At 45.0% G+C, this 25,039-nt stretch overlaps 1 protein-coding gene across 1 annotated transcript; it reads right to left on the reverse strand.

Moving 5' to 3' along the window:
• Positions 1 to 133: 133 nt before the first annotated feature.
• Positions 134 to 24,981, reverse strand: mcm3ap (minichromosome maintenance complex component 3 associated protein). The gene is made up of 28 exons (XM_055870802.1): positions 24,893 to 24,981; positions 22,697 to 24,470; positions 22,324 to 22,571; positions 22,101 to 22,182; positions 21,802 to 21,967; positions 21,371 to 21,564; positions 20,996 to 21,132; positions 20,497 to 20,694; positions 19,974 to 20,242; positions 19,514 to 19,676; positions 19,150 to 19,310; positions 17,338 to 17,585; positions 16,706 to 17,037; positions 16,162 to 16,262; positions 15,905 to 16,036; positions 15,507 to 15,620; positions 15,166 to 15,318; positions 12,962 to 13,159; positions 12,768 to 12,836; positions 12,519 to 12,653; positions 11,143 to 11,293; positions 5,346 to 5,589; positions 5,095 to 5,192; positions 4,310 to 4,700; positions 3,797 to 4,051; positions 3,416 to 3,545; positions 2,945 to 3,275; positions 134 to 853 (listed from the first exon to the last, which is right to left on the reverse strand). The coding sequence occupies exons 2-28, from the start codon at positions 24,312 to 24,314 to the stop codon at positions 680 to 682; spliced, it is 6,492 nt and encodes a 2,163-aa protein (XP_055726777.1). The 5' UTR covers positions 24,315 to 24,470; positions 24,893 to 24,981; the 3' UTR covers positions 134 to 679.
• Between the last annotated feature and the right edge of the window lie 58 nt (positions 24,982 to 25,039).

Consider the following 25,039-nt stretch of genomic DNA (forward strand, 5'->3'; position numbering starts at 1 on the left):
GGCGACTGTCCAATCACAATTTAGAGGCGGAGAAATGGGCGGGGTTTCAATGTAGCGCTCTAATGAGTGCTCAAACATGTTGCTTTCGTGAATGTGAGAGCGTTACCATAAACTCTTGACATATATGGCAACATTCATCAGAAGACTTTTATTTAGATTCCTATGACAAATATAACGTCAGCATTTTAGACAAATATAGCTCAACATGAAACAAACATAACCAAAGTCATTCATTTGGGTCAATCCACAAAATATCCCTAAACCAGTTAATATGGAAAAATAAGATAACAAACCATCCTTGTGATTTAAAAAAAAACATCTACAAGAGGACTAAGCAACTAATTACAACAAATACATAATTTTAGATATAAACTTAAGTCATGTTAAGTCTGTCAAGCAACTGCATGTGTAGGTCACTGAGATCCACCCGTTATAGGAAGACAGAGACACATGTAACAAATCAGTTCCCTGTCATGATGCAAAACTACTTAACAAAACTAAAAAAGGAAAAGTAATGAATCTTTCTTCTCAATTAGAAAACCAACATTTAAAAAAGTAAAAACACTGACAATATTATGGGTTTACATTTTCTGACCACAATAACAGATTTTCAGATGGCAACAAGTCCAAAAAGCAAAAGCTAAGGCCTTTAACTAAATGGTGTGATATGACATGAGATTCAGTCCTCGACAATGTTCAATAAGCTGTTCAGCTTGAGCCCGCACGCAAGCTCCTCCTCTCGACTGGCCAATAAAAGCCTATTCAGTTCCTTCAGGCGCTGCGCCATGGATACAGGAGCACCCTTGAGCCAATCGCGCTCTGCTTTCTCCAAAGGGTCTTCTGGTTCTGCTTCCTACAAAAAAATAAGACATTGAAGAATACCAATTAAGTCACTCTACTATTGTACTATTCATTGCAAATGCTCACAACACTTGGGTGAGAGAGACAATGGCAGTGGTGGAAAAAGTACCCAATTGTCATACTTAAGTAAAAGTAAACATGCATTAATAGAAAATGACTCAAAAGTGAAAGTCACCCAGTAAAATACTACTACAGTAACAGTATTTGGTTTTAAATATAAGTATGTATCAAAAGTACATGTACTTGATAAAATACACTTCAGTATCAAAAGTAAAAGTATAAATCATTTCACATTCCTTATATTAAGCAGACGGCACAATTTACTTGTTTTTTTAAATTCACGGATAGCCAGGGGCACAGTACAACACGTAAACAATTTACAAACAAAGCATGTGTGTTTAGTGAGTCTGCCAGTACAAATACCCCCCCAAAATAAGTATTTTTTTTTACTAAAGTACTTTAAAACTACTGGACAGTGGTTACAGTATATAGTGTGTTGTGTACATTGTTATAGTAGCCTACTTATTAGTGTGTTGTGTTTAACACATGTTCAACAGTGCAAATTATCAATTACAGTGCCTTCAGAAAGTATTCACAACCCGTGACTTTTTCAAAATGTTGTTGTGTTATAGCCTGAATTTACTTTGACAGCGATTACAGCTGTGAGGCTTTCTGGGTAATTGTAAGAGTTTTGCATACCTGGATTTGACAATATTTGCACATTATTCTTTGAAATTCTTCAAGCTCTGTCAAGTTGTTTGTTAATCATTCCTAGACAGCCTTTTTCAAGTCTTGTCATAGATTTTCAAGCAGATTTACGTAGAAACTATAACTCGGCCACTCAGGAAAATGCACAGCCTTCTTGGCAAGCAACTCCAGTGTAGATTTGGCCTTGTGTTTTAGGTTAGGTGAAATGTGAATTTGTCTCCCAGTATCTGTTGGAAAGCTGTTAGGATTTTGCCTGTGCTTAGCTCTATTCCGTTTCTTTTTATTTAAAAAAACTCCCTAGTCCTTGCCAAAGACGAGCATACCCATAACACGATGCAGCCACCACCATGCTTGAAAATACGACGAGTGGTACTCAGTGACGTGTTGGGTTTGCCCCAAACATAACTATTTGTATTGAGTACAAAGTTAATTTCTTTACCACATTTTTTGCAGTTTTACTTTAGTGCCTTATTGTAAACAGGATGCATGTTTTGGAATAGTTTTATTCTGTACAGACTTCCTTCTTCTCACTCTGTCATTTATGTTAGTACTGTGGAGTAACTACAATGTTGTTGATCCATCCTCACTTCTCTCCTATCACGGCCATTAAAACTCTGTTTTAATGTCACCATCGGCCTCATGGTGAAATTCCGGAGAGATTTCCTTCCTCTCCGGCAACTGAGTTAGTAAGGACGCATGCATCTTTAGATGGTGTATCAATACACCCGGTCACTACATAGTGTAATTAATAACTTCACCATGCACAAAGGGATATTCAATGTCTGCTTTTACTTTCACCCATCTACCAATAGGTGCCCTTCTTCGCAAAGCATTGGAAAACCTTCCTGGTCTTTGTAGTTAAATCTGTGTTTGAAATTCAATGCTCGATTCAGGGACCTTACAGATAATTGTATGTGTGGGGTAGATGAGGTAGATGAGATGGTCATTCAAAAATCATGTTAAACACTATCATTGCAAACAGAGTCCATGCAACTTATTATGTGACTTGTCACCCCTGAACCTATTTCGGCTTGCCATAACAAAGGGGTTGAATACTTATTGACTCAAGACGTTACAGTTTTTCATTTTTAATTAATTTATAATAGGCCAGTGATTTTTTTTTAAACCAATTTTAAATTCAGGCTGTAACAAAATATGGAAAAAGTAAAAGGTTGTGAATACTTTCTAGCGGCACTGTAAATTAGATATTTCTGTATTTAATTTTCAATTCATGTAAAAAAAAATCTAAAAACATGTTTCCACTGTCATTATGGGGTATTGTATCTAGATTGTATGTACTTTCTCATGGCTCTGTAATATTGTGTTTATGTGTGTGCATATATATGTACGTGTGTGCGTGCGAAGACAGTCGTACCTGTGTAGCAGTGGACACACCACCAGAAGTACGGATGGGGGTCATGATGTTGGCCGTGGAGAGCAGGCTAGAGGGTATGAAGAGGGGCATGGAGAGAGAGTCCAAGGGCTCTACCTCTAGCCAGCGCTGCAGCTGCTCCTCACACCTCTGGCTGTGTGCCCTCTCTTCCTGGAGACCGTGGAGGACCTTGTGGGGCAGCAGGTCCCGGGGTGAGGGGGTGTGTGTGATGTCCAGAGTGTGGCAAGGGGCAAAGCGGTCCGGACGATCCACCAGGCTCCGGAACAGCTTCTGTCTGAGGGGAGGGAGAGCTGCGAGGCCTCCTGGACTGGCTCTGAAGAGGAAATGATCCATTTTCGTTTATCAATTCGCAGAAGGGAGTATAAGCCAACAAACTCAGGAGTAGATTTGAGAGTGAGAGAGAAATATAAAGGGAGAAAGAGAGACAGAGTTGTGAACCTGTCTCCTCCTTACCCCTGTGACTCCTGCTGCTTCTCTCTGTGTGTGAGGCTGACCGCCTCCGTCCACTCTGCCGGGGGCTGGAAGCCCTTCAGTCCCTCCTTAAGGAAGTAGACCAGGACCTCTCCATCTTCTGTCACTGCATCTGGAACAGCACCACCGGAGTCTTGGGATTAAGTTAAGCTCTTTACAAATTTCAATGCAATAAAGGCTTTTTAACTTGTTTTCTTGCTTTCTTCATACAATACTTTGATGTCTCAAATCCTGCTGAAAGCTCAGTTTATTCTGTCTCAGATAAGGAGCTGCATTTGTCTTTGGTGCGGAAAATGTCACCCAAAGTGCTAGAATAGGCCTTGAGTAGAGCAGACAGAGTAGATAAACCAATAGTCATCTCACCATCACAAACTGGGCTGTCAGGGGGTTGCCAGTCCTTCAGCTTATGGTCTATGCAGAGAGCCACCACCTCGTCCCAGGGGACCTGCTGGAAGGATGGGCCCTTCTCCTCCCAGTGGTCCTGGGCTCCAGCAGTGGAACAGCGCACCCTCTCCAGGAGGTTCTCCAGACGGGACATGAGGAGGGGCTGGCTGTGGCGCGAAGTTGGGATCTGGCCGGCGTACTGGAAGATGGCGGAACACAGCTGGGGCCAGGAGGCTGGGGAGAATTTTATTAATGAGATGTATTAACGAGTAGATAGGAGGGCAATGTAAACAGTTGTAATTTGAGCAGCAATAAGGGATAAATGTTAGCCTGGGTGCCAGTCTGTTTCTGCTCCATGACAACAGAGTAGGCAAAAGCAAAAAACAGATCTGGGATCAGGCTACATAAGTTGCAAGTCAACAGAATCACACACGCACAACCTCATGCAAGCACAACTACACAGTCACACACACAAACTAAAAATCTACCCACCTGTGTTAGCAGGCATGTCCCAGCTGGGTATCTGCAAGCTGACTACAGCCGTCCGGAGCCATGCCAGGTGTTGGGGAGAGTTCCAACCCAGGTGTGGCACCAAGTCTCGGGTCTCAGGCAGGGCGAACTCTCCCGGAGGCCAGGACAGGCTGGAGAGGTACTGGGAAGACACTAGGTCAGCCAGGAATGCCAGCACAGCATTGTAGAGTTTGATGACAGGGGCTGGGTTTTGGCATGACAGCCCTGCCCCCGCCCGGTCCTGCCGGTGGCTGTAGAGGCGGGAACTGAACTCACGGCCCAGCCCGGCCTCCACGAAGTGCACCAGGGTCTGGGAGGAGAGGAGGGAAGGCGCTGGGGCACGTGCCAAGAGCCAGCGTACCGCTTGGCTCACCTGGGGGCAAGCAAACCCCACATTAGAATACTTCCAATTCAATAAAAATTGGGTTGCGACGATACCAGTATCGCAATATTTTTTCCCTGGCAAAAATGAAAACAAGAAACAGATCAAATTCTTTGGTCCCTTAAAAACCAGCTGTAAGATAGTGTCCTATAGCTTGGAAAATAAAGAAATGTGACTCTGGATGAAAACATAATGATGTTAGTTTCCAACATTAGGGCTGTTTTCATAAAGAAATTAAATCCCTTTCATGTTTTGTTTTTTTGGCACGATACTAACGAATATCGCGATACTGGTATTGTCCAGGTCATAAATACAACACTACTCATTTAATTACCTTAGGAGCAATTTAAATATTTGTATTTTGTTTCAAGAGGGCTGTCCGTACCTGCTCTGAGCCCTGTAGGTCGCTGGTGGTCTCTGGGATGTGGACGAACACGTGTTCTGATATCAGTCCGTCTTCAACCAACGTCTCGAGCATCAGGTCTAACCAGAAGAGAAGAAGAGGCAGGCAGAGATTTACAGATTTGGTACTTAATAAGGACTTAATTCACAATATGTGCCATTGAGTGAGTGACCACTAAGAAATTGCTTGTGATGTTCAGCCATGTGTGCATGTATGGTTGGGGGTACCCCTACCTTCCTCCAGTTTCTGTGTGTTGTGGGGGCCAGGCACCAATATGGCAAGGGGCAGCGGGCAGTCCCAGATGTTGGCCTGCTGGAGCTGTTTGAGCTGGAGCAGAGCAGAGAGCATGGGCACGTCCTGGTCCTCGCTGCCTGGGCTGGGGGCAGGCAGCAGCATCAGCAGGGCTCCTGTACCTTGGAGCGCCTGGTCCTCCTCCAAATTGGACAGGCCCTCTTCACTCAGCGGGCCCCGAGATGCCTGGTAAGTACAACACACACAGACAAAGTCAGTACAACTACACTGCTGTCAGAAGTGTCTTGATATTTGCTTTGATGTGATTGGTGAATGCATCAGGATGTTAATCCGTCAGTGTAGAGCAGGAGTGTCAAACATATGGCTCGCAGGCCAGATCTGGGGTCCAATCCTGCCCACCGGAGGTTCGAGTAAAAAAAATTAAAAAAAGATACAATTGAAGTCAGAAGTTTACATACACCTTAGCAAAATACATTTAAACTCAGTTTTTCACAATTCCTGACATTTAATCCAAGTAAAAATTCCCTGTTTTAGGTCAGTTAGGATCACCACTTTATTTTAAAAATGTGAAATGTCAGAATAATAGTAGAGAATTATTTATTTCAGCTTTTATTTCTTTCATCACATTCTCAGTGGCTCAGAAGTTTACATAAACTCAATTAGTATTTGGTAGCATTGCTTTTAAATTGTTTAACTTCGGTTAAACATTTTGGGTAGCCTTCCACAAGCTTCCCACAATAAGTTGGGTGAATTTTGGCCCATTCTTCCTGACAGAGCTGGTGTAACTGAGTCAGGTTTGTAGGCCTCCTTGCTCGCACACACTTTTTCAGTTCAGCCCAACAAATGTTCTATAGGATTGAGGTCAGGGCTTTGTGATGGCCACTCCAATACCTTGATTTTGCTGTCCTTAAGCCATTTTGCCACAACTTTGGAAGTATGCTTGAGGTCATTGTCCATTTGGAAGACCCATTTGCGACCAAGCTTTAACTTCCTGACTGATGTCTTGAGATGTTGCTTCAACATATCCACATAATTTTCCTGCCTCATGATGCCATCTATTTTGTGAAGTGCACCAGCCCCTCCTGCAGAAAAGCACCCCCACAACATGATGCTGCCACCCCCGTGCTTCACGGTTGGGATGGTGTTCTTCAGCTTCCAAGCCTCCCCCTTTTTCCACCAAACATAACAATGGTCATTGAAGGCCAAACAGTTCTATTTTTGTTTCATCATACCAAAGGACATGTCTCCAAAATGTACAATCTTTGTCCCCATGTGCAGTTGCAAACTGTAGTCTTGCTTTTTCATGGTGGTTTTGGAGCAGTGGCTTCTTCCTTGCTGAGTAGCCTTTCAGGTTATATCGATATAAGACTAATTTTACTGTGGATATAGATACTTTTGTACCCGTTTCCTCCAGCATCTTCACAGGGTCCTTTGCTGTTGTTCTGGGATTGATTTGCAATTTTTGCACCAAAGTACATTCATCTCTAGGAGACAGAACGCATCTCCTTCCAGAGCGGTATGACTGCTGCGTGGTCCCATGGTGTTTACACTTGCGTACTATTGCTTGTACAGATGAACGTGGTACCTTCAGGCGTTTGGAAATTGCTCCCAAGGATGAACCAGACTTGTGGAGGTCTCCAATTGTTTTTCTGAGGTCTTGGCTGATTTCTTTTGATTTTCCCATGATGTCAAGCAAAGAGGCACTGAGTTTGAAGGTAGACCTTTGAATATATCCACAGGTACACCTCCAATTGACTCAAATTATGTCAATTAGCCTATCAGAAGCTTCATGAGCCATGACAACATTTTATGGAATTTTCCAAGCTGTTTAAAACCTCTTAGGGCTAGGGGGCAGTGTTCGGAAGTTTGGATGACTAACATGCTCAAAGTAAACTGCCTGTTACTCAGGCCCAGAAGCTAGGATATGCATATAATTGGTAGCATTGGATAGAAAACACACTGAAGTTTCTAAAACTATTAAAATAATGTCTGTGAGTATAACAGAACTGATATGGCAGGCAAAAACCAGAGGAAAATCCATCCGAAAATGTTTTTTTTTTTTTTTGAGGTCACAGGCCATTTCAGTGCTAGCCTATGGGATATACAAATAAATAGGACCCAGATTACAGTTCCTATGGCTTCCACTAGATGTCAACAGTCTTTAGACAGGGTTTCAGGCTTGTTTCTTGAAAAATGAACAAGTAGTTGTTGTTTATCCAAGGTGTCCCTCATTAGAAAAGTAGTGATGTTGAGCACGTGAATGAGGTGTGCGCTCTTCGTTATTTATCTTCCCTATTGAACATACTATTCTCCGTCTTAAATATTATTGTTAATTTAGATATTAGAGTACCTGAGGATTAATTAGAAACATCGTTTGACTTGTTTGGATGAACTTTACCGGTAACTTTTTGGATTCGTTTGTATGCGCGTGGAACGAGTGGATTACTGAAATCAATGGCGCCAACTAAAACAGACTTTTCTTGGATATAAAGGACTTTATCTAACAAAACGACCATTCATTGTGTAGCTTGGACCCTTGGGATTGCAAACAGAGGAAGATCTTCAAAAGGTAAGTGATTTATTTTATCGCTATTTGTGATTTTGTGATGCCTGTGTTGGTTTGAAAAAGTATTTTGATGTGGGGCGCTATCCTCAGTTAATTGCATGGTATGCTTTCGCCGTAAAGCCTTTTTGAAATCTGACAACGCGGTTGGATTAACAAGAAGTAAATTATTAAGCTTTTAAATTATGTAAGACACTTGTATTTTCATGAATGTTTAATATTACGATTTTTTATTTTGAATTTCTCGCTCTGCAATTTCACCAGATGTTGTCGTAGTGGAACGCTAGCGGGACACCGAGCCGCAAGAGGTTTTAAAAGGCACAGTCAACTTAGTGCATGTATACTTCTGACCCACTGGAATTGTGATGCAGTGAATTATAAGTGAAATAATCTGTCTGTAAACAATTGTTGGAAAAATTACTTGTGTCATACACAAAACTATAGTTGGTTAACAATAAATTTGTGGAGTGGTTGAAAAACAAGTTTTAATGACTCCAACCTAAGTGTATGTAAACTTCTGACTTCAACTGTATATATAAGGGCTGTCCCCAACATATAAAAATCTTGGTCGACCGAGAGTCATCTGTTCTTTTGATATATAGACACAACCTATGCTTGAATAAAGTCAACTATATATAGGCTACTGAGCTTGTCTGATGCTTTAAGCACTGCGATTAAAACTCAAGACACACAAATTACCAAAGAGGGAGCAAGAGATCAATATAGCCTAACCAGAAGGAAAAAACCTGTTCCCGACCAGACCCTCCTCCTCTCTCTGCTGCTGGCCTCCACAGATTCTGCCATTAAGCTCCTGAAGTTGCCGGTAAAAGGCTACACCAGCAGTCGGCAACCTTTTCCATTTGGAATAACAAGTTATTGTACTTCTACTGATCTGCGTGCCAGTTATGATTTTCATATGCACATTTTCATGGATCAGATTCATTTAATTTATAATAGTCTTCATATCTCAATCAATGTCATGTGGTTAATAAAAATGATATCTAAATGAAAATGATACCAATCTAAAATTAACTTTTCCATTGCCAATATGTAAAAATAGCCTACCTAAACCAACAATAAAAACATTGCAGCCTGCAGTTAGAAAATATCCTGATAAAAAATAAATATCCTATAAAATCACATAGGCTACGCATGACTTGTCTGCAAGAATCTTGAAACATTCTATCAACTATTAACTTGGTCCATCCCGATAGTGATAGCAAATATTCTGGGCCCTCAGAGTTTCCAGTAAGCCCTGGACAAACAGACACAGTTGTAGACTATTTGCGCAAGGGATAAGTAGTAATCAGGTCAGCCTATTTTATGACGTTTACTCCGGATCAGAGCATGACATTTTTACCCCTTTCATGCCGAGTGATTATCGAAAGGGATAGAGCTGGAAACATTTTTCAAATAGGCTACGTTGAGGAACTATTGTCATTCTCAACGGAAGTAAAAACTTGCTATTTGATGCAAAGAAAAAATTACTTTGACATGCTGGGTTAAGACAATCAGAAATAGTATCAGATCCCCAAACGGGCACATTTATAGGCCTACATTTGTACGCAGGCCAGGTAGCCTAGGCCTACTTCTATGCATAATCAGGTACGTGTCCTTACTCAAGACTCTGACAAAAAATACAAAACTGGAATTTCACATTTACATAAGTATTCAGACCATTTACTCAGCACCTTTGGCAGCGATTACAGCATCAAGTCTTCTTGAGTATGACGCTACAAGCTTGGCACACCTGTATTTGGGGAGTTTCTCCCATTCTTCTCTGCAGATCCACTCAAGCTCTGTCAGGTTGGATGGGGAGCATCGCTGCACAGCTATTTTCAGGTCTCTCCAGAGATGTTTGATCGGGTTCAAGTCTGGGCTCTGGCTGGGCCACTCAAGGACATTCAGAGACCATCTTCAGTGGTTGCACCCTCTACAACCACTGTGATTATTATTATCTGACCCCGCTGGTCATTTATGAACATTTGAACATCTTAGCCATGTTCTGTTATAAATCTCTACCCGGCACAGCCAGAAGAGGACTGGCCACCCCTCATAGCCTGGTTCCTCTCTAGGTTTCTACCTTGGTTCCGGCCTTTCTAGGTAGTTTTTCCTAGCCACTGTGCTTCTACACCTGCATTGCTTGCTGTTTGGGGTTTTAGGCTGGGTTTCTGTACAGCACTTTGTGACATCAGCTGATGTAAGAAGGGCTTTAAAATAAATGTGATTGATAGACTTGTCCCGAAGCCACTCCTGCGTTATCTTGGATGTGTGCTTAGGGTCGTTGTCTTGTTGGAAGGTGAACCTTCGCCCCCCCAGTCAGAGGTCCTCAGCGCTCTGGAGCAGGTTTTCATCAAGGATCTCTGTACTTTTCTCCATTCATCTTTCCCTCGATCCTGACTAGTCTCCCAGTCACTGCCGCTGAAAAACATCCCCACAACATGAGGCTGCCACCACCATGCTTCACCTCCCAGACCAAGGCCCTTCTACCCCGATTGCTTAGTTTGGCCGGTCGGCCAGCTCTTGGAAGAGTCCAAAATGCTTTAATTTACGAATGATGGAGACCACTGTGTTCCTGGGGACCTTCAATGCTGCATACATGTTTTGGTAACCCTCCCCAGATCTGTGCATCGACACAATCCTGTCTTGGAGGTCTACAGACAATTCCTTCGACCTCATGGCTTGGTTTTTGCTCTGACATGCACTGTAAACTGTGGGACCTTATATAGACAGGTGTGTGCCTTTCCAAATCATGTCCAATCAATTGAATTTACCACAGGTGGACTCCAATAATGTTGTAGAAACATCAAGGATGATCAATGGAAACAGGATGCACCTGAGCTCAATTGAGTCTGAATACTTATGTAAATAAGGTATACGTTTTTTAAAAATGTTTATTATAAATATTTGCAAAAATGTCAAGAAACCTGTTTTCACTTTGTCATTATGGGGTATTGTGTGTAGAATGATGAGGGGGAAAATGTAATCAATTTTAGAATTACCCTAACGTAAGAAAATGTGGAAAAAAGAAGGGGTCTGAATACTTTCCAAATGCACTGTATATCACATTTTCAGTATGGCCCTCCGGATCTTGTGTAAGACCGAATGCGGCATCTGGGCAAAAATTAGTTTGACACCCCTGGTGTAGAAAGTAGTTATTCAACTTATCGCTAGTCTTAGTGGGAAATGTTTTGGTAATGTTGTTTAGCTCCCACCTTGATGCTGATGTGTATTTTGTGAGTCTTCTCTCCTGCTTCCCTGAGTCCATTGGTGATGCAGAGAGTCCTCAGTGTCCCCTCCTGCTCCTTCTCGGTGTTTGCACTTTCACCTACGCCAAACTTCGTCTCCAGCCAGTCTGTCAGGATCCTACAATAAGAGCACAGAGAACACACACAAGTATCATCAGAGGTAAAAAGCACTTGGAAAGCATGAGTGACTAGCTGGTGAAAATAAGTGTGTGGAGAGAAAATCAAATGTATTTATAAAGCCCTTTTTTACATCAGCAGATGCTTATACAGAAACCCAGCCTAAAACTCCAAAGAGCAAGAAATGCAGGTGTAGAAGCACGGTGGCTAGGAAAAACTCCCTAGAAAGGCAGGAACCTAGGAAGAAACCTAGAGAGGAACTAAGCTCCGAGGGGTGGCCAGTCCTCCTCTGGCTGTGCCGGGTGGCCCATTGCATCCGGATAAAAATATACAAGAGGCTGCCCCGTTTGAACATACAGTACATGAACATTCACTGAGTTCTGCAAAATGGATGTGGTTGTTAGCAGTATTCTATCTAAAAAATAAAAGTTTGTGTAAAAAAAGAATTAGCTAATTCTGAATTCAGTCCTCACTGGGAAAGCTAAGATTCAGCTGACTTTTCTGCCTCTCCGGCAAATTATTACAGAACTTAATTGGAACACTTTCAGAAACTCTTGCAATTGATTCAGAATTTTATTCACAAAAGGTCTGATGATTTTCGCGATTGACACCATTGGAAAGTTTGAGCCTGTGATCTTTACCACTGGCAGAGATGAGAGCAAGACAATCTGATTTTGATGATGTTGCCTCTCCCATGACTCTGGATGTGTTTTACAGATCTGTTGTGGATTCCACCAAGAGCTGGGATGAGTCTCATGACATCATGAAAGAGCATTACAGCAAACTGGTTGATAAGAGAGATGCATTGTATGTGGTTATCTTTGGAAAGGTGAAAAGCTGAATGAGTTTCAGGACAGAAAGAGGCACTCAGAAAGCATGAGACCAGCTGGTGAAAATGCTCAGGTGTGTAGAGAAAAGTGGTCCATGCATCCAGTGCCACTTTCAGAGGAAAGAAAGTCCTCAAGAAGAAACTGTCTAACAGGCTGCTCCTTATCCTGGAGCAGATGCAGATCAAGAACAACAGGATGGAAGCTTAGCTGCGGAGGCTTCAGAGGCAGCTGTCCATCAAACTGAAGTCACTTTACAGTATTTAGCAAAGCTGGCAAATACATGACACTCTTTGACACAGCCATCAAAGTACAGGTGAGAGTACTTGTATGCTGCACTGTGAGAGGGTGTGTGGAATTCAATGGCAATTACATCTGCCACATTGCATTTGATCTCACCTGTCGGCGATGCTGGCAACACTCTCGTGGTCGCTGGGCAACAGCAGGGTGGCCTTCCAGAAGATTCTGTCAGGTGGGTTAGGAACGTTCTCAACCACCAGCGTAGGCATGTCTAGAGGAGTCCACACTGACTCACTGAAGGGGACACACATATTGTTTGATGTTGTGTTTAATGTCATTGTGAGAGAGTTCGAGAAGTACACAACAGAGAAGAACTACAATGAAGTAAGAGCGGGGATGACGGCTTACTTCAACAGCTGCTGGTAGTAGAAGTGGACTCGCATCTGATGGATTGCTTCTTGTCTCATCTTTAGCAACCTGGGGACATTTCAGAAGAGTCAGAGGTGTGTAAGAGAGCAAAGGAAAGAGGGAAAAAGAGAGAGAAAGAAGGACAGAGAGAAGAGGGAGGCGAGGGCCAGAGTAGGGCAGGGTAGCTCCAGTACCTGGTGCTGGACAGGGCCATGTAGCCGGCATTGCCCAGGTTGACCATGCCCCTGGCCAGGCAGTCCATAGAGGGCTGGGAGGGGGCACTGGGTGCCAGGGCTTTGAGCTTGTAGCGGGGGTCCACACAGCAGGGGGCGGCAGGGAAGCCCCGCATTTGTCTCTTTAGCTGCCTGCGTACCGCCACCACGTCGCGCCACCTGACGGAGAGAAAGAAATAGGGAGGGGGTGAGAGGGAAGCTTACATGTCTTTTTGTTGCGCAAAACCTTTTGTGGAAAGTACTAAGCAGCGCACAGATCCCTCGCGCACTCAACTTCGGCGAGATATGTCGAGTTTCCTTGTAGGCCTATTAGTCGGGGAAACTGTGAAGCCAGCTGTACAGTCTATTGGCTGCAAAACAATGTGTCTGTTTGCGGCTTTTTATAAAAAATCAGGCATAGCTCTTTTATATATGGCCTAAAATAAATGTGTTCATACGTGCAGAATATTATATATAGTCTATAGCATACCCAATTTTGATCAGTTAGAGAAAAAATGATCTTGTAAAAAGCCGACATTTGGAAGTTTCAATATGACTTTAGAAACGTTGTGATTATAGAGACACAAATTAACAGTAGCCTATGTTTAAAGGGTTAGGCTATACTGGGCTCTCACCATCATCATTATTCACATCATTCCAATTTCATCAAGTCACAATTATCAACTTTGGCATTGACATCAGTCAGCAGGCTTTCCGAGCGAGGAGGGAGACATGGGTAGGCCTACCAATAGAAAACGTCTGAAATCGATTATAAAATTCTAAATAGCCTTTCCTAAAATAAATTCCTGCAATTCTACATGACTGGATACATTACAATATGTTCAATACCACACAAACTACCCAACTGAGAAGATACTCTGACATTGACATACTAAGATCAATAAAACGAACGACACGTCTTAAATGCCACCAATAGCACAGGCCAATGAAAGCCCAGCAAAGAGTGGAGACAGATTGTCGGCCTACAATAAGATGGAATTACAGTCCAAATGTCCAGTGGCACTCACTTATCCAAGGTTCTGGTGATGTCACTGACAAGCAATATAACCCAAATATATCCACTATGTGCTTCGAAAAAATATCCTGCCGCATGAAGGCTACACCTACAGATGGGAACGACAGACCGCAAATAAATCATTCTGGAAGTGAACCGAATATGATCTCTTTTTCAGAATTACGGAACTGCTACGACGCTGTCCTGCAAGACTTGGCGAAGACCAACAATTGAGTGGAAGGCTGGCATCGAACAATCTCGGCGAATCTTGGCGCTAACCACCCCACCGTTGGAAGTTCATCGAGGCATTGCAACAACAGCTGCAGAGGTGAAATGAGAAGGGAGCAGCAACTTGCTGTCATTCCGCTGCCTACTGCAAGCAACAAAAGGATCTGAAGCTGCTGGGTTCAGAAGTACACCACGACTGAACGGCTGGAGTCTTACCTAAAATTAGTGCCTAGCCTTCGTGACACATCCATTTCAACCCTTTCAATGACTCCAAAATCCTTATGAGACCAGAACATTAAGCACATTCTTGGACGATTTGTTCTGAACTTGTTTTTATGGCGCTGGATTGTCATGGAGTCTACTCTTATTATACTCTTTTTTTTGTTATTTAGAAATATATGTTTTAGGCATACTTATTTTTGCCCCATAATATTTTGTATTCTGCTAAGCATTTTTGTTGGTAAATGTTTTATAGTGAATGATTGGTGTTAAACCTAGATAAAATGAAAATATATATTTTTTTATTCAAATACATTGTAGAAAATAGATATTGGCTGTTTCTAGCCTTCAGCCTTTATATGAACAAATGTATATACAATATTCAGGCCACTACTGAACCAAGTTCTGTAGGCTATATGTGCTTCACAGCTTCCCCGGAAACTCAACGTATTGTAGCCTCACGAGGACGAAAGAGTAGCGGAGGAAGGAGTTCGCTTTTGCTGCAGTGTTCACGGTAAAATATTCCGCGTTATGGCAATGCTTCGAGAGAAGGAGCGAACACCCAACAGAGAGAGAGGGCAGGCTTTGAAAAGCAAACGTGAGCCTTGAAACTAAAACTGCAAGGACCAGAGTTGGAGAACCTTGATGAAGGGTCTACACGAGTCTGGTGGCCCAACTGTCAACCCAAGCAGTCATAGTTGTCATTCAAATGCCTTGGTTGTACCTCTTAATGTACTTCTGTATGCGCTGTAGCTCCGCCTCCAGGATGTCTTCCACCATGAGGAATATCTCTTTATCCAGGGTCTCCTCCACCAGGAAGCTGCACACCTCCTCAGAGCAGCGCGCCACACATGCTGCCTCCTCCTCCGTGGCTAACCTGACACACAGATACTGTTACTGAAAGTGACTTAAGTCTGGTGGCTATTGCACGTCGGCAAATACAACAGAGACCCGACAGTACTGCACAGGTGCATATACACAAGGGAGAGGCAGCACCATGAATATGGGGCTAGTGGTGGATATGGAATCAGGAATGTGAGTTTTGAGTGTAGAAGGGCAGCTCACTGGATCTCAGAGGCGGCCGTCTCCTGGATACACTCGGTCAAGACCTCTTGGCTGATCTCAGAACAGAGAGAGTCACTAAACTGGGCCAGGAAGACTTCGTGCTCCTGCTTTCTCCTGCCAAGGAAAAGAGAGAGACATGGATAATGAGTTGGAAGACATTGGACTAGAAGTAGGATGTGGAGTTACATGTTAACAGGTCAAAACTTGGACTAAGTGATTTGTTAAACTTCTGCTTCCAATGTATGGTTAAGAAAGTGAGAGATTAATAACATAATATATGCCATTTAGCAGACGCTTTGATCCAAAACGACTTACAGTCACGCGTGCATACATTTTGCGCATGGGTTTGCAGCTAGGGTTAGGATTGAGATCAAGATGTTTCAGAGTCTCTGACCAACCTGGCTTCCTCTATCCTGCGTTTTTCCTCGGCGAGTCTCTCTCGCTCTGCTTGGACCTCGGCTGTGGACACCTCCCGAAGCATCTGCTCCACCACCTCACTCACCACCGCCTCCATGTGGCCACTGCTCGCACTGCAGCGAGACAGACCAAGGCATTGGGTATCAACGTGAAAGGGGATGTTCAATGCTACTCCTGATGTACCACAGTGTATGCAATCATAAGTCAGTCTTAAACAAAGCAATAATATAGCACTCACCCGAGAGCAGCTGCAGCGTAGTCGGCCCCGGCGCTGGCAAGCTCCTGCACCACCGCCTCCAGCACCTCCTCCACCACGCACTCCAGTTCTGCCAGGATGTCCTACGGCAGTAGGATGGACAGAAAACATGAGTCATACGTACGGGGGGGCACATCTCCTACCCTTCTGCTGACTTTCATACACATCTAGAGGCAGAGCCTAGAACTATGACCAAAAAGAAAGCAGCAACGACCTACCAACGGTCTCAACCCACCATTTTTTTTTTAAATTTAACTAGGCAAGTCAGTTAAGAACAAATTCTTATTTACAATGATGGCCTACCCCGGCCAAATCCTAACAACACTGGGCTAATTGTGCACCGCCCTATGGGACTCCCAATCATGGCCGGATGTGATACGGCCCAGGTTCGAACCAGGGTCTGTAGTGATGCCTCTAGCACTGAGATGCAGTGCCTTGACCACAGCGCCAATCGGGAGCCCATTTGGGAAACACTACCACTAAGGCAAGCTAGCATCAACCCACTAGGGGTTCCTCGCTCTCTCACCTCGTCAGAGTAGATTGGCTCAGGTTTGGGCGGGGGCGAGGGGGGTCTGACAGGCTGGGTCTGGGCAACATCAATGGGCTGGAACAGCTGCTGTTGGAGATCTGCTGCAGGGTGAACCTGGACAGTGGGTTGGGCGGGCTCTGGTTCCCCTGTCTCATCTGTGCCCTGCAATTGCTGGGCAGGCTCGGTGGCAGTGGCAAGGCCGGGGTACGGTGGGGGAAGATCCCCGAAGAGTCGTGGCTCTGCCAGCAGCCTGACGGGTTTGTTCTGCGGCTGGAGCTCAACCTCCGGCTGGGCCTTGACTTCTGGCTTCTGTAGGGTGAAGGCTGGCACTGGGGAGAGTAAAAAAATAAAAATAATTCTCAGTCAGAATGAGAAAGATTACAACAAAGCAGCAATTGTAAAGAACATGGACGCCCCTCATACCTGTGACATTGAATCATTAGCTCAAGACTACCAATACAAACTATTGAACATTTTAACAAGGATAGCAACAACGGCAGACAACTCTAGACACCATGACAGGCTAAATAAACAATGTCAGTAAGGGCTGTCTTGAACATCAATCTACGGCACAGCGGCTCTATAAGCCTCTACAGTTTAGTCATCTTGAACTGCCATGGCTCCCATACTCGTTACAGCCACCGGGCTGCTCCTGAAGATGGCAGCGAACGTGGGTTCTGCCAGCGGACCCTCCCCCCAGTACTTGTTGTGGGCGTCGAAGCTGCAGACGGGGGCATGTTGGGGCGGGTTGGGCAGTGGTCCTCCGTTTACCACCTCCCCAATTAGCACAGCCCTCTTGGCCATGATGACGTCTGACTTCACTTGGGGTAGGTTCAGGTCTGGCTCCTGCCAGGCCGTGCGGCTTAGTTCCACCAAGCTGTGGGGTCAGGAGGTCAGAGGACATCAGAGAAGGAAGTCTGTTGCTTGATGACAACAATTACCCAGTGAAACATTGAAAAGTGACTGTAGTGAATCATCTTTTGATTTTTTTTGTATAAATACTTTTTTAAGGGGCAATTACCAGTTGCTACATCCATTGTTGGACTTATAAATTAACAATATGTACACATTGATTCTGGAAGAATATAACTTGCCTCATGAGCTTAGTTCAACTGTCGTAACCATCAAAACGCACACCATCAGAAACTCTGCGTTTTAAATAATTTCACCTGTGTTTTATATTGACAGTTCGTGTTTTTTTGCTTCAATAGGAGTGGTCAGGGGCGTGCAACTACAGTTTCCATTAACACTAAATACATTAGTGCAACACATTTGGCTGAAAATACCTTCATTTTCTTGAGAAAAGTGCAATGCTATTTGTCTAGCAGCCACACGTAGGTAAATTAGCTTACAAAAACGATGCATGGCCATCCTATTTGTAATGTTTATCATAGAAAAATGTAGCCAGCTACATTTCCTTATGTTTTGCTTGAAGTTATTCTTGCATTTTACCAGCTAAAAATACACAGAGAAAAGTTGGTACAAAGTCAGAGAGCCTTCTGTTCGTGAATGTGGGAATGACGACGAGTGGAGAAGAGCAACTGAAGCACAAAATTTGTCTGAAGCAATCAGAAATTACAACAAGAAGCATTTTAAATCTTTACTCCAATGTTTGTAAACAACAAATGTAAACAAACACTATATGAGGAAGGCCCTAAAAATTGTCAATGAGCCACCTTAGTCATTGACTGTTCTCTCTGCTACCGCACGGCAAGCAGTACCGGAGAGCCGAGTCTAGGTCCAAGAGGCTTCTAAACAGCTTCTACCCCCAAGCCATAAGACTCCTGAACACCTAATAAAATGGCTACCCAGACTATTTGCATTGCCCCCCCCCCCCCTATTTTACACCGCTGCTACTCTCTGTTGTTATCATCTATACATAGTCACTTTAATTACTCTACCTACATGTTCATACTACCTCAACTAACCGGTGCCCCTGCACATTGACTCTGCACCGGTACCCCCTTGTACATAGTCTCGCTATTGTTATTTTACCGCTGCTCTTTAATTTCTTGTTACTTTTATTTCTTATCCATATTTTTTTTAACTGCATTGTTGGTTAGGGGCTTGTAAGTAAGCATTTCACTGTAAGGTCTACAGCTGTTGTATTCGGAGCATGTGACTAATACAATTTGATATAGACTCAAAACATGGTTAAAACTATCCTTTTTATTTCATGGATGATATCAGTTTCAGCGTTTTTGCAAAACAGGGGCGCGAGGTACTCTTTGTTATTGTTTCTACAGCTGATTGCCGCTTTAAAACACTGTCCCTCTGGGCTCTTTACTGTTGTGAAGATGTTACATTTCAAGCGATACATGGAGGTGCAACCTGAACATCAAATAAGAAACGTTATTTTTTGTTTTCTGTATGCTACAGGTTTTTTTCCTTCTCTCCAGTAAACATGTTGGGTGCATATATTGTATTAGACAGGTACTGACTCGCCACTGACGTTGAGACCGAATTGCTGGATGAAGTCTGTGGCCTCAGCGGCGTCTTTGAACATGAGCATGCGCACCAGATCCTCCAGGGGGAAGTTGGTGGACCTCTGATAGCCCACTGTGTGGGCGTTATTCAGGGTGCTCAGGGCCTTGCCCCTCACCTACACACACAGAAATGCATACAAACACATAGGCACGTACACACAAACGTCCATCAATTCCCAAGGAACAACCAGTTGGGACGTGAGCCTCATTATTACAGGTTCAACTTCCTACTACTTTTCAAAGCTAACTACAGACCCACTAAAAATTACATGGCATGTAAGGAGGTATGTTACTAGGGTAGATGACATTTATTGCTGACCTGGTTGAAGTATCTGTGCAATAGGCAGCCCGCCAAGTAGGAGGCAGATTTCACCAGCTTGAAGAAGCGTACAAAGTTGTTGCTGTTGAGAGCTGCGAATGCCTGCACGGCAAATTTCACCTCTGGAGAGTTGCGCACCTCGTCCCTGAACTGCTGCACCTCACTGTGTGGACCACAACAAAAGAGAGCATACTCTCAGTCAGAGTGGAGGATAAGGGCGGTGTTTGAAACATTAAAACAAAGACAAGCTTACAGTTCATCAGTAGTGTGTTTCCAAATGGAGAATAACTAGGGTAATGTCACAGTCGTAAAAACAAAACAGAAGAAAATGGTCCGTAACGAAGGGAGACTGGGAGGTAAAGCTGACCAATAAGAGACACTTATAACCTTTTTCCGTTACAAAATCTTTTGCTACAGTGTACCCTAATAAACACGACCCAATCATTGGCGAGTGACTGACCGGAGGACGTCCCCAACATCTAGTTTGAGAAGCACGTTGTACTGGCGGAACTCAGCCTCCTGGGGGCAGTAGACACCCCTGGTGGACAGGTCCTGGTACATCTCCTTCAGGCTCTGCAGGCACTTGGTCATGTTCTCGTTGTTGATCTTGGCGTCGAACGTCATCATGTGCTCCTTGCACAGGTGGTGGGCACAGTGCACATGGAAGCGGGTGCACTTCTCGATCAGCGACACCGTCAGCGGGTCACACAAGTGCTGCTGGGTGATGTCCTGGGAGGAGAGGAATAGAGTTAGCATAACTCCAACAGACAAAGCCCCTCAGACCACAGCAATGTGTTATGAAAACTTTTCATAAGCTTTGATTTAAAAAAATAATAATTCTGCTCTCATCTACTCAGCGTTTTTCAGCACTTTCCCATTCCTTTAACTTGCCTAGTTAAAAAAGTATAATAATAATTGTGACACCGATAATAAATTATTAAAAAAACAGTACCAGCTAGCTAACCAACAGTAGCTGTGTTTACCTTACGGATGCCGCGGGTCCTGTTCCACACAAAGTCGTACCAGTCGCGGTAGTTGTCGTGGCCCTGGTCCATGATCTGGGTGACGAGGTAGTCCATGGTCATGCTGAGCACGGGGAGGGGCCGCAGCTCGTAGGGGAGGGGCTCCTCCTGGTCCGCCGACGACCTGCTGTACTCCTTGATGGCCGCCACGTGGTCCACCTGGACAGGAAGTGGTCTCATTATAAAATGTATAAACAAGGTTGATTTCCTTTAACTGAGACGTTTGGACAGGAGTATATCCCACTCACAATGTCAAGCACTTGGAGTTTGAGGACATATCTAGATAAATAGCATACATATCAAAATCATCATTATTATCATATGCCATCAAGTGGAACATCTCTATTGATGACAAGGTGGTGTACTTTACACAACAGTAGCACAGGTGCAGTATACTTGCAAAATGTGTGCCTGAGAGAATTTGTGTGTCTTGAGACAGGGATAGAAGAAATGGCTTTACCCTCTCGGTGTCTGGGACGACCTCAAAGCAACTGAGCTGGTTGCGTGTCTCCCTCATGTAGCGCTCCTTCTCAGGGCACATGTCTGGGCATGTCCCCACAAAGAAAGACAGCTCCAGGTCTGTCCGTTTGGGCCGCCCTGCACATTGAACAACAGAACCAGTCAGCCTCTACAGACCAGATTTTTTATTTAATTTGTATTATTATTACTTTTAAATTTCATCGTTGTTGTTATGCCAACAGTCAAAGAAATCGACATTCAGCTCTTTCTTTCATGTCAACTGATGGCTTCAAACAAAAAATGCAGGAAAGTCAATTCAGAAGTGCGTGGCCAGTTCCAGGACTGCATGTCAGACTGACAGCTCTATTATACCTACCAGCTCGCAAGATCTTGTCCCTCTGCTCCAGGAAGCGGTACTTCTCCTCAGCTGTCTCAGCCAGCTGGCCAATCAAGTGGAGGAGGGAGGAGGGCACGGGGCGCTCAGAGCTCTGGCCCTCGGAGCTGCTGTCCTGCTGGGGCTCGCTTTCAAACTGCAGGGATTTGGCTATGGACGGCTTCGTCACTGGGGAGCTGAGAAACAAAGTGTCTTTTTTATATCTGACGTCACATCCTGATGTGTTTAGAGATTAACTCTAGTTACCCACGGCTAGCTAACACCCACAGTTATCCCCCAGCTAATAAGCCTCGAAAGTATCTATTATAATCACAGTATAAGTCATATGTTTCCACAAGCATTTCAGGTAATAAAAGCACTTCAGAGAAACTATAAGTCTGGCCCAGCTAGCTGTGAGAGGGAGCCAAGGTTACCTCCTGCTGACGTTGACGGTGCTGCTGAGGGCAGGGGCTTTGGGGAGTGGCTTCCTCAGTGGAGAGGAGGACTGGAAGCCCCCCAGACTGGTGTCTGAAACCTGGTTGTCCCTGTCCCTTTCTTCCTCCTCTCCCTCTGGGGCTCGATCGCCTTTCTTTCCCGGGCCTGACACAAACACATAAGGAGCAACACACACGAGCGCGCACACACACAATCAATTTCTAAAGACAGAATGGCTTTGGTCCGTATCGTCTGTCTTAACTCTGCTAAATAGGAGGATGCGGCCACAAGGACTTACTGTGTTTCTTCCTCTGCCAGAAGATAACCATTTCCTGTCTGTGCAGCATTTTACCCTTCTTCTTTGCCTTTGCTGCTGATGCCTGAAAGGTATCACGGACGTTTGAAAACAAACAAAAAAATATTCTCAGTTAAATTCAGCACAAACATATAACATGTAACGGAACTGAGAATCCCCAAAAGAGTGTCAAGTCGCCTCTGTTGTCTGTAGAGTGTGTACTCACGTGGTCTTGGAAGTGGACGATAGCCAGGTTCTTATGGGGTCGGCAGTAGACCCGGCAGACTTTCCCGAAGCGACCAAAGTGCTTTTCTATGACGTTCTTTTTGTTGAGGCTGAGTGGGATGCTCTTGCACTGGAGAATGGTGGCGTCGTTGGGGGACATGCCCCCCAGGCTGTCCGTGCTCTCGCCGCGCTGCCTCCTCCTAGCTGGGGTCTTGGTCTCAGCGTCTGGGTCAGGGGCTTCCACCGAACCTGGAGGAAAAGGTGAGAAGAAAATCAGCATGACAAAATCTGTGATACAAATTAAACATTATACTTTCAATTTTGGTTAACAGCAAGTAATAGTGTTTTACTTAAATTTCATGATGAGGACTTACCAGTCACCTCTGCTTTCTCCAGAACCTCTGTGGTGGGGGCCTGAGCACTGGGAGGAGTAGCGGGTCTGAGACTGATTGGAGCTTGTGTGTCTGCTCTCTCCCCCTCCCCCCATCCTGGAGGCTGCTGCTCCTCCCTCACGGGGTCCCTCCTCACTGAGTTGGCTGTGGATTTCATAATGCCACTCATTGCTCTGGAGAAGAGTCCACCCCCGGGGCCGCGGGAGGACCTCAGGAGAGGCCGTTTCGAGGGGTGTCTGGGTAGGTCAGCTCTGGCTTCAGCTTGGGCGTCCTCTGATTGGGCAGGCTTCCTTGGAGCGGGTTTGGGACTCACTGGCTCCTCCTTCCGCTTAGTTCCTTTTCCAAGTCTCCCAAACACTGTCACTTCCCTGGTGCTCTCCTCATCGCCAACTTTCTCCTCGGCTTGGGCCTCGGTTTTTAGGTCTCCGAATGTAGAGGTCTGGCCGAAGCTGACTCCTCCAAACAGGGACATCGGGGGCGCAGGCTGGGACTGGAGGACTTTGGTAGAGAAGCTGAAGGAGGAGGGGCTGCTGGGGACCGGAGCTGGTTGGGGGGTGGCGGTGCTGGAGCTGGAGTTAGTGCTGGAGAGAGCGGATGGCTGGGAGAATGTGAACTGCAGGCTCCTTCCGGAGCCTATGCTGAGAGGGTCTTTCTGGGCCAGGCTGGTAGTGGCAATGGAAGCGGAGATGGAGGGGGCCACCGCCGGCTGGGAGAAGCTGAAGCCAAGCGTGCCACTCTTGGCTCCGGTCAGTAGAGAGAAGCCTGAGCTGGCTGGTCCACTGCTGTCCTTGGTGCTGAAAGAGGGCTGGGTGGTGGTGGCGCCACCAAAGGGCTGCTCGGGTGCAGCGGTTTGCTGGGGGTTAGCCGGCTCTGGGCTGGCACTGAAGATGGGCTTAAACAGCACCTCGTTGGACGGCTTGAAGCTGAATTCTGAGGTGCTGAAGCCTCCACTCTGGACAACACTCTGAGCTGTAGCAAAGGAGGTGGTCGTAGCGCTGGGCGGCGGCTGGCCAAAGGGCAACTGGCCAAAACTCAAAGGCTGCGCCGACCCTGCGGTGGTGGTAGTGGTGGGGCCAGAGGAAGCCTGGGAGATCCCAGAGGAGAGGCCGAACGCCGGGGCCTGCTGCTGCCCGTATGCAGGTGGCTGCCCAAAGGCAGAGCTCTGTCCAAAAGCAGGCATCTGTCCAAACCCAGAACTCTGAATCTGTCCGGTGGCCTGACCATACGATGGTGGGGGAGCACCACTAAACCCAGAGCTACCCTGCCCCAATGAGGAATGACCAAAGGCTGGAGGCTGACTTATTGAAGAGAATGTCGAGGTCTGCCCTGGCGCCTGACCTAGTCCTCCACTTTGCCCAAAAACAGAGTCTTGTCCAAGCGAAGGCGTCTGCCCAAATGCCGGAGACTGACCAAAGACTGAAGGCTGACTGAAGGCAGACGGTTGCCCGAATGTTGCAGTTTGCCTAAATGCTACATTCTGTGGAGGGTTGGTGGAACCCTCCTGTCTGAAGGCCTGGAACATGCCACCAGTCTTGTTAGTGTTGCTGGGGGCCTGGAAAGCTCCTCCCTGCTGCCTCCCAAACAGACTGTTGGGATTCATGGTGGAAATGTCAGAATAGTCTGAATTGTACTCAAGGGTAGTCACTTATTCACTTGAATTCACATAAGCCGTCCTAGAGGCCAGGTTGCTGCAAGGCATGTTGAGGAAAGTGTGTGTTCCTCCATTTGAAGTGTCTTCAGTGAAGCATCATTGAGCCTGAAAACAAGCAAAGTAAACATCAGCATGTTGATGTTATATAGCTAACTTAACATGTTTTCTAACGTGGTTTATGGAAACGTCTTAATGTTATCAACAACAACAAAAAATACTAATTATGTACACGTAATTCAGCTTCAAATACTATGTAAACACTTTAAAGGCGTACTTCACATGTAACTAGCTAGTTAGTTAACATGTTGTGACTTGGAAAATCTTAGCTAGCTAACGTTAGTTACTTCATGTAAACCTAGCTAGCTAACGTTTAGTTCGTTAGCATGCTAGCGAATTTACAAGACGTGCTACTTGAAAATCAAGGACATGATACCGCTCTTTGATAACGCTAAAACTTTCGGTTGCTTTTTATAATAGAGACGGACTTTATCTTTATATTGTTTCAAATAAGACAGCTAGTGACCTACTTTTTCAGTATTCCCCTATGCTCAACAATTTGAATAGAAACTTGCTGACATCCGGTTCCGGTCCAACCTATTTAGGCTCCCAGTTTCTACATTCCACCCCGGGATGGATCCGCATGAGAAGAATGCTAGCTAAAATGTTCATTTTTT

The sequence above is a fragment of the Salvelinus fontinalis genome, chromosome 19 (assembly GCF_029448725.1).
Source record: "Salvelinus fontinalis isolate EN_2023a chromosome 19, ASM2944872v1, whole genome shotgun sequence".
Classification (NCBI taxonomy): Eukaryota; Metazoa; Chordata; class Actinopteri; order Salmoniformes; family Salmonidae; genus Salvelinus; species Salvelinus fontinalis.

Excerpts from the sequence above, each read along its gene's own strand:
- mcm3ap (XM_055870802.1), bottom strand. The coding sequence starts at position 24,314 with ATGAATCCCAACAGTCTGTTTGGGAGGCAGCAGGGAGGAGCTTTCCAG. Across the intron at positions 21,133-21,370 it reads GGACAAGATCTTGCGAGCTG|GGCGGCCCAAACGGACAGAC; the intron begins GTAGGTATAATA and ends TTCAATGTGCAG. Across the intron at positions 5,590-11,142 it reads AAATACACATCAGCATCAAG|GCATCTCGGGGCCCGCTGAG; the intron begins GTGGGAGCTAAA and ends TGTACTTACCAG.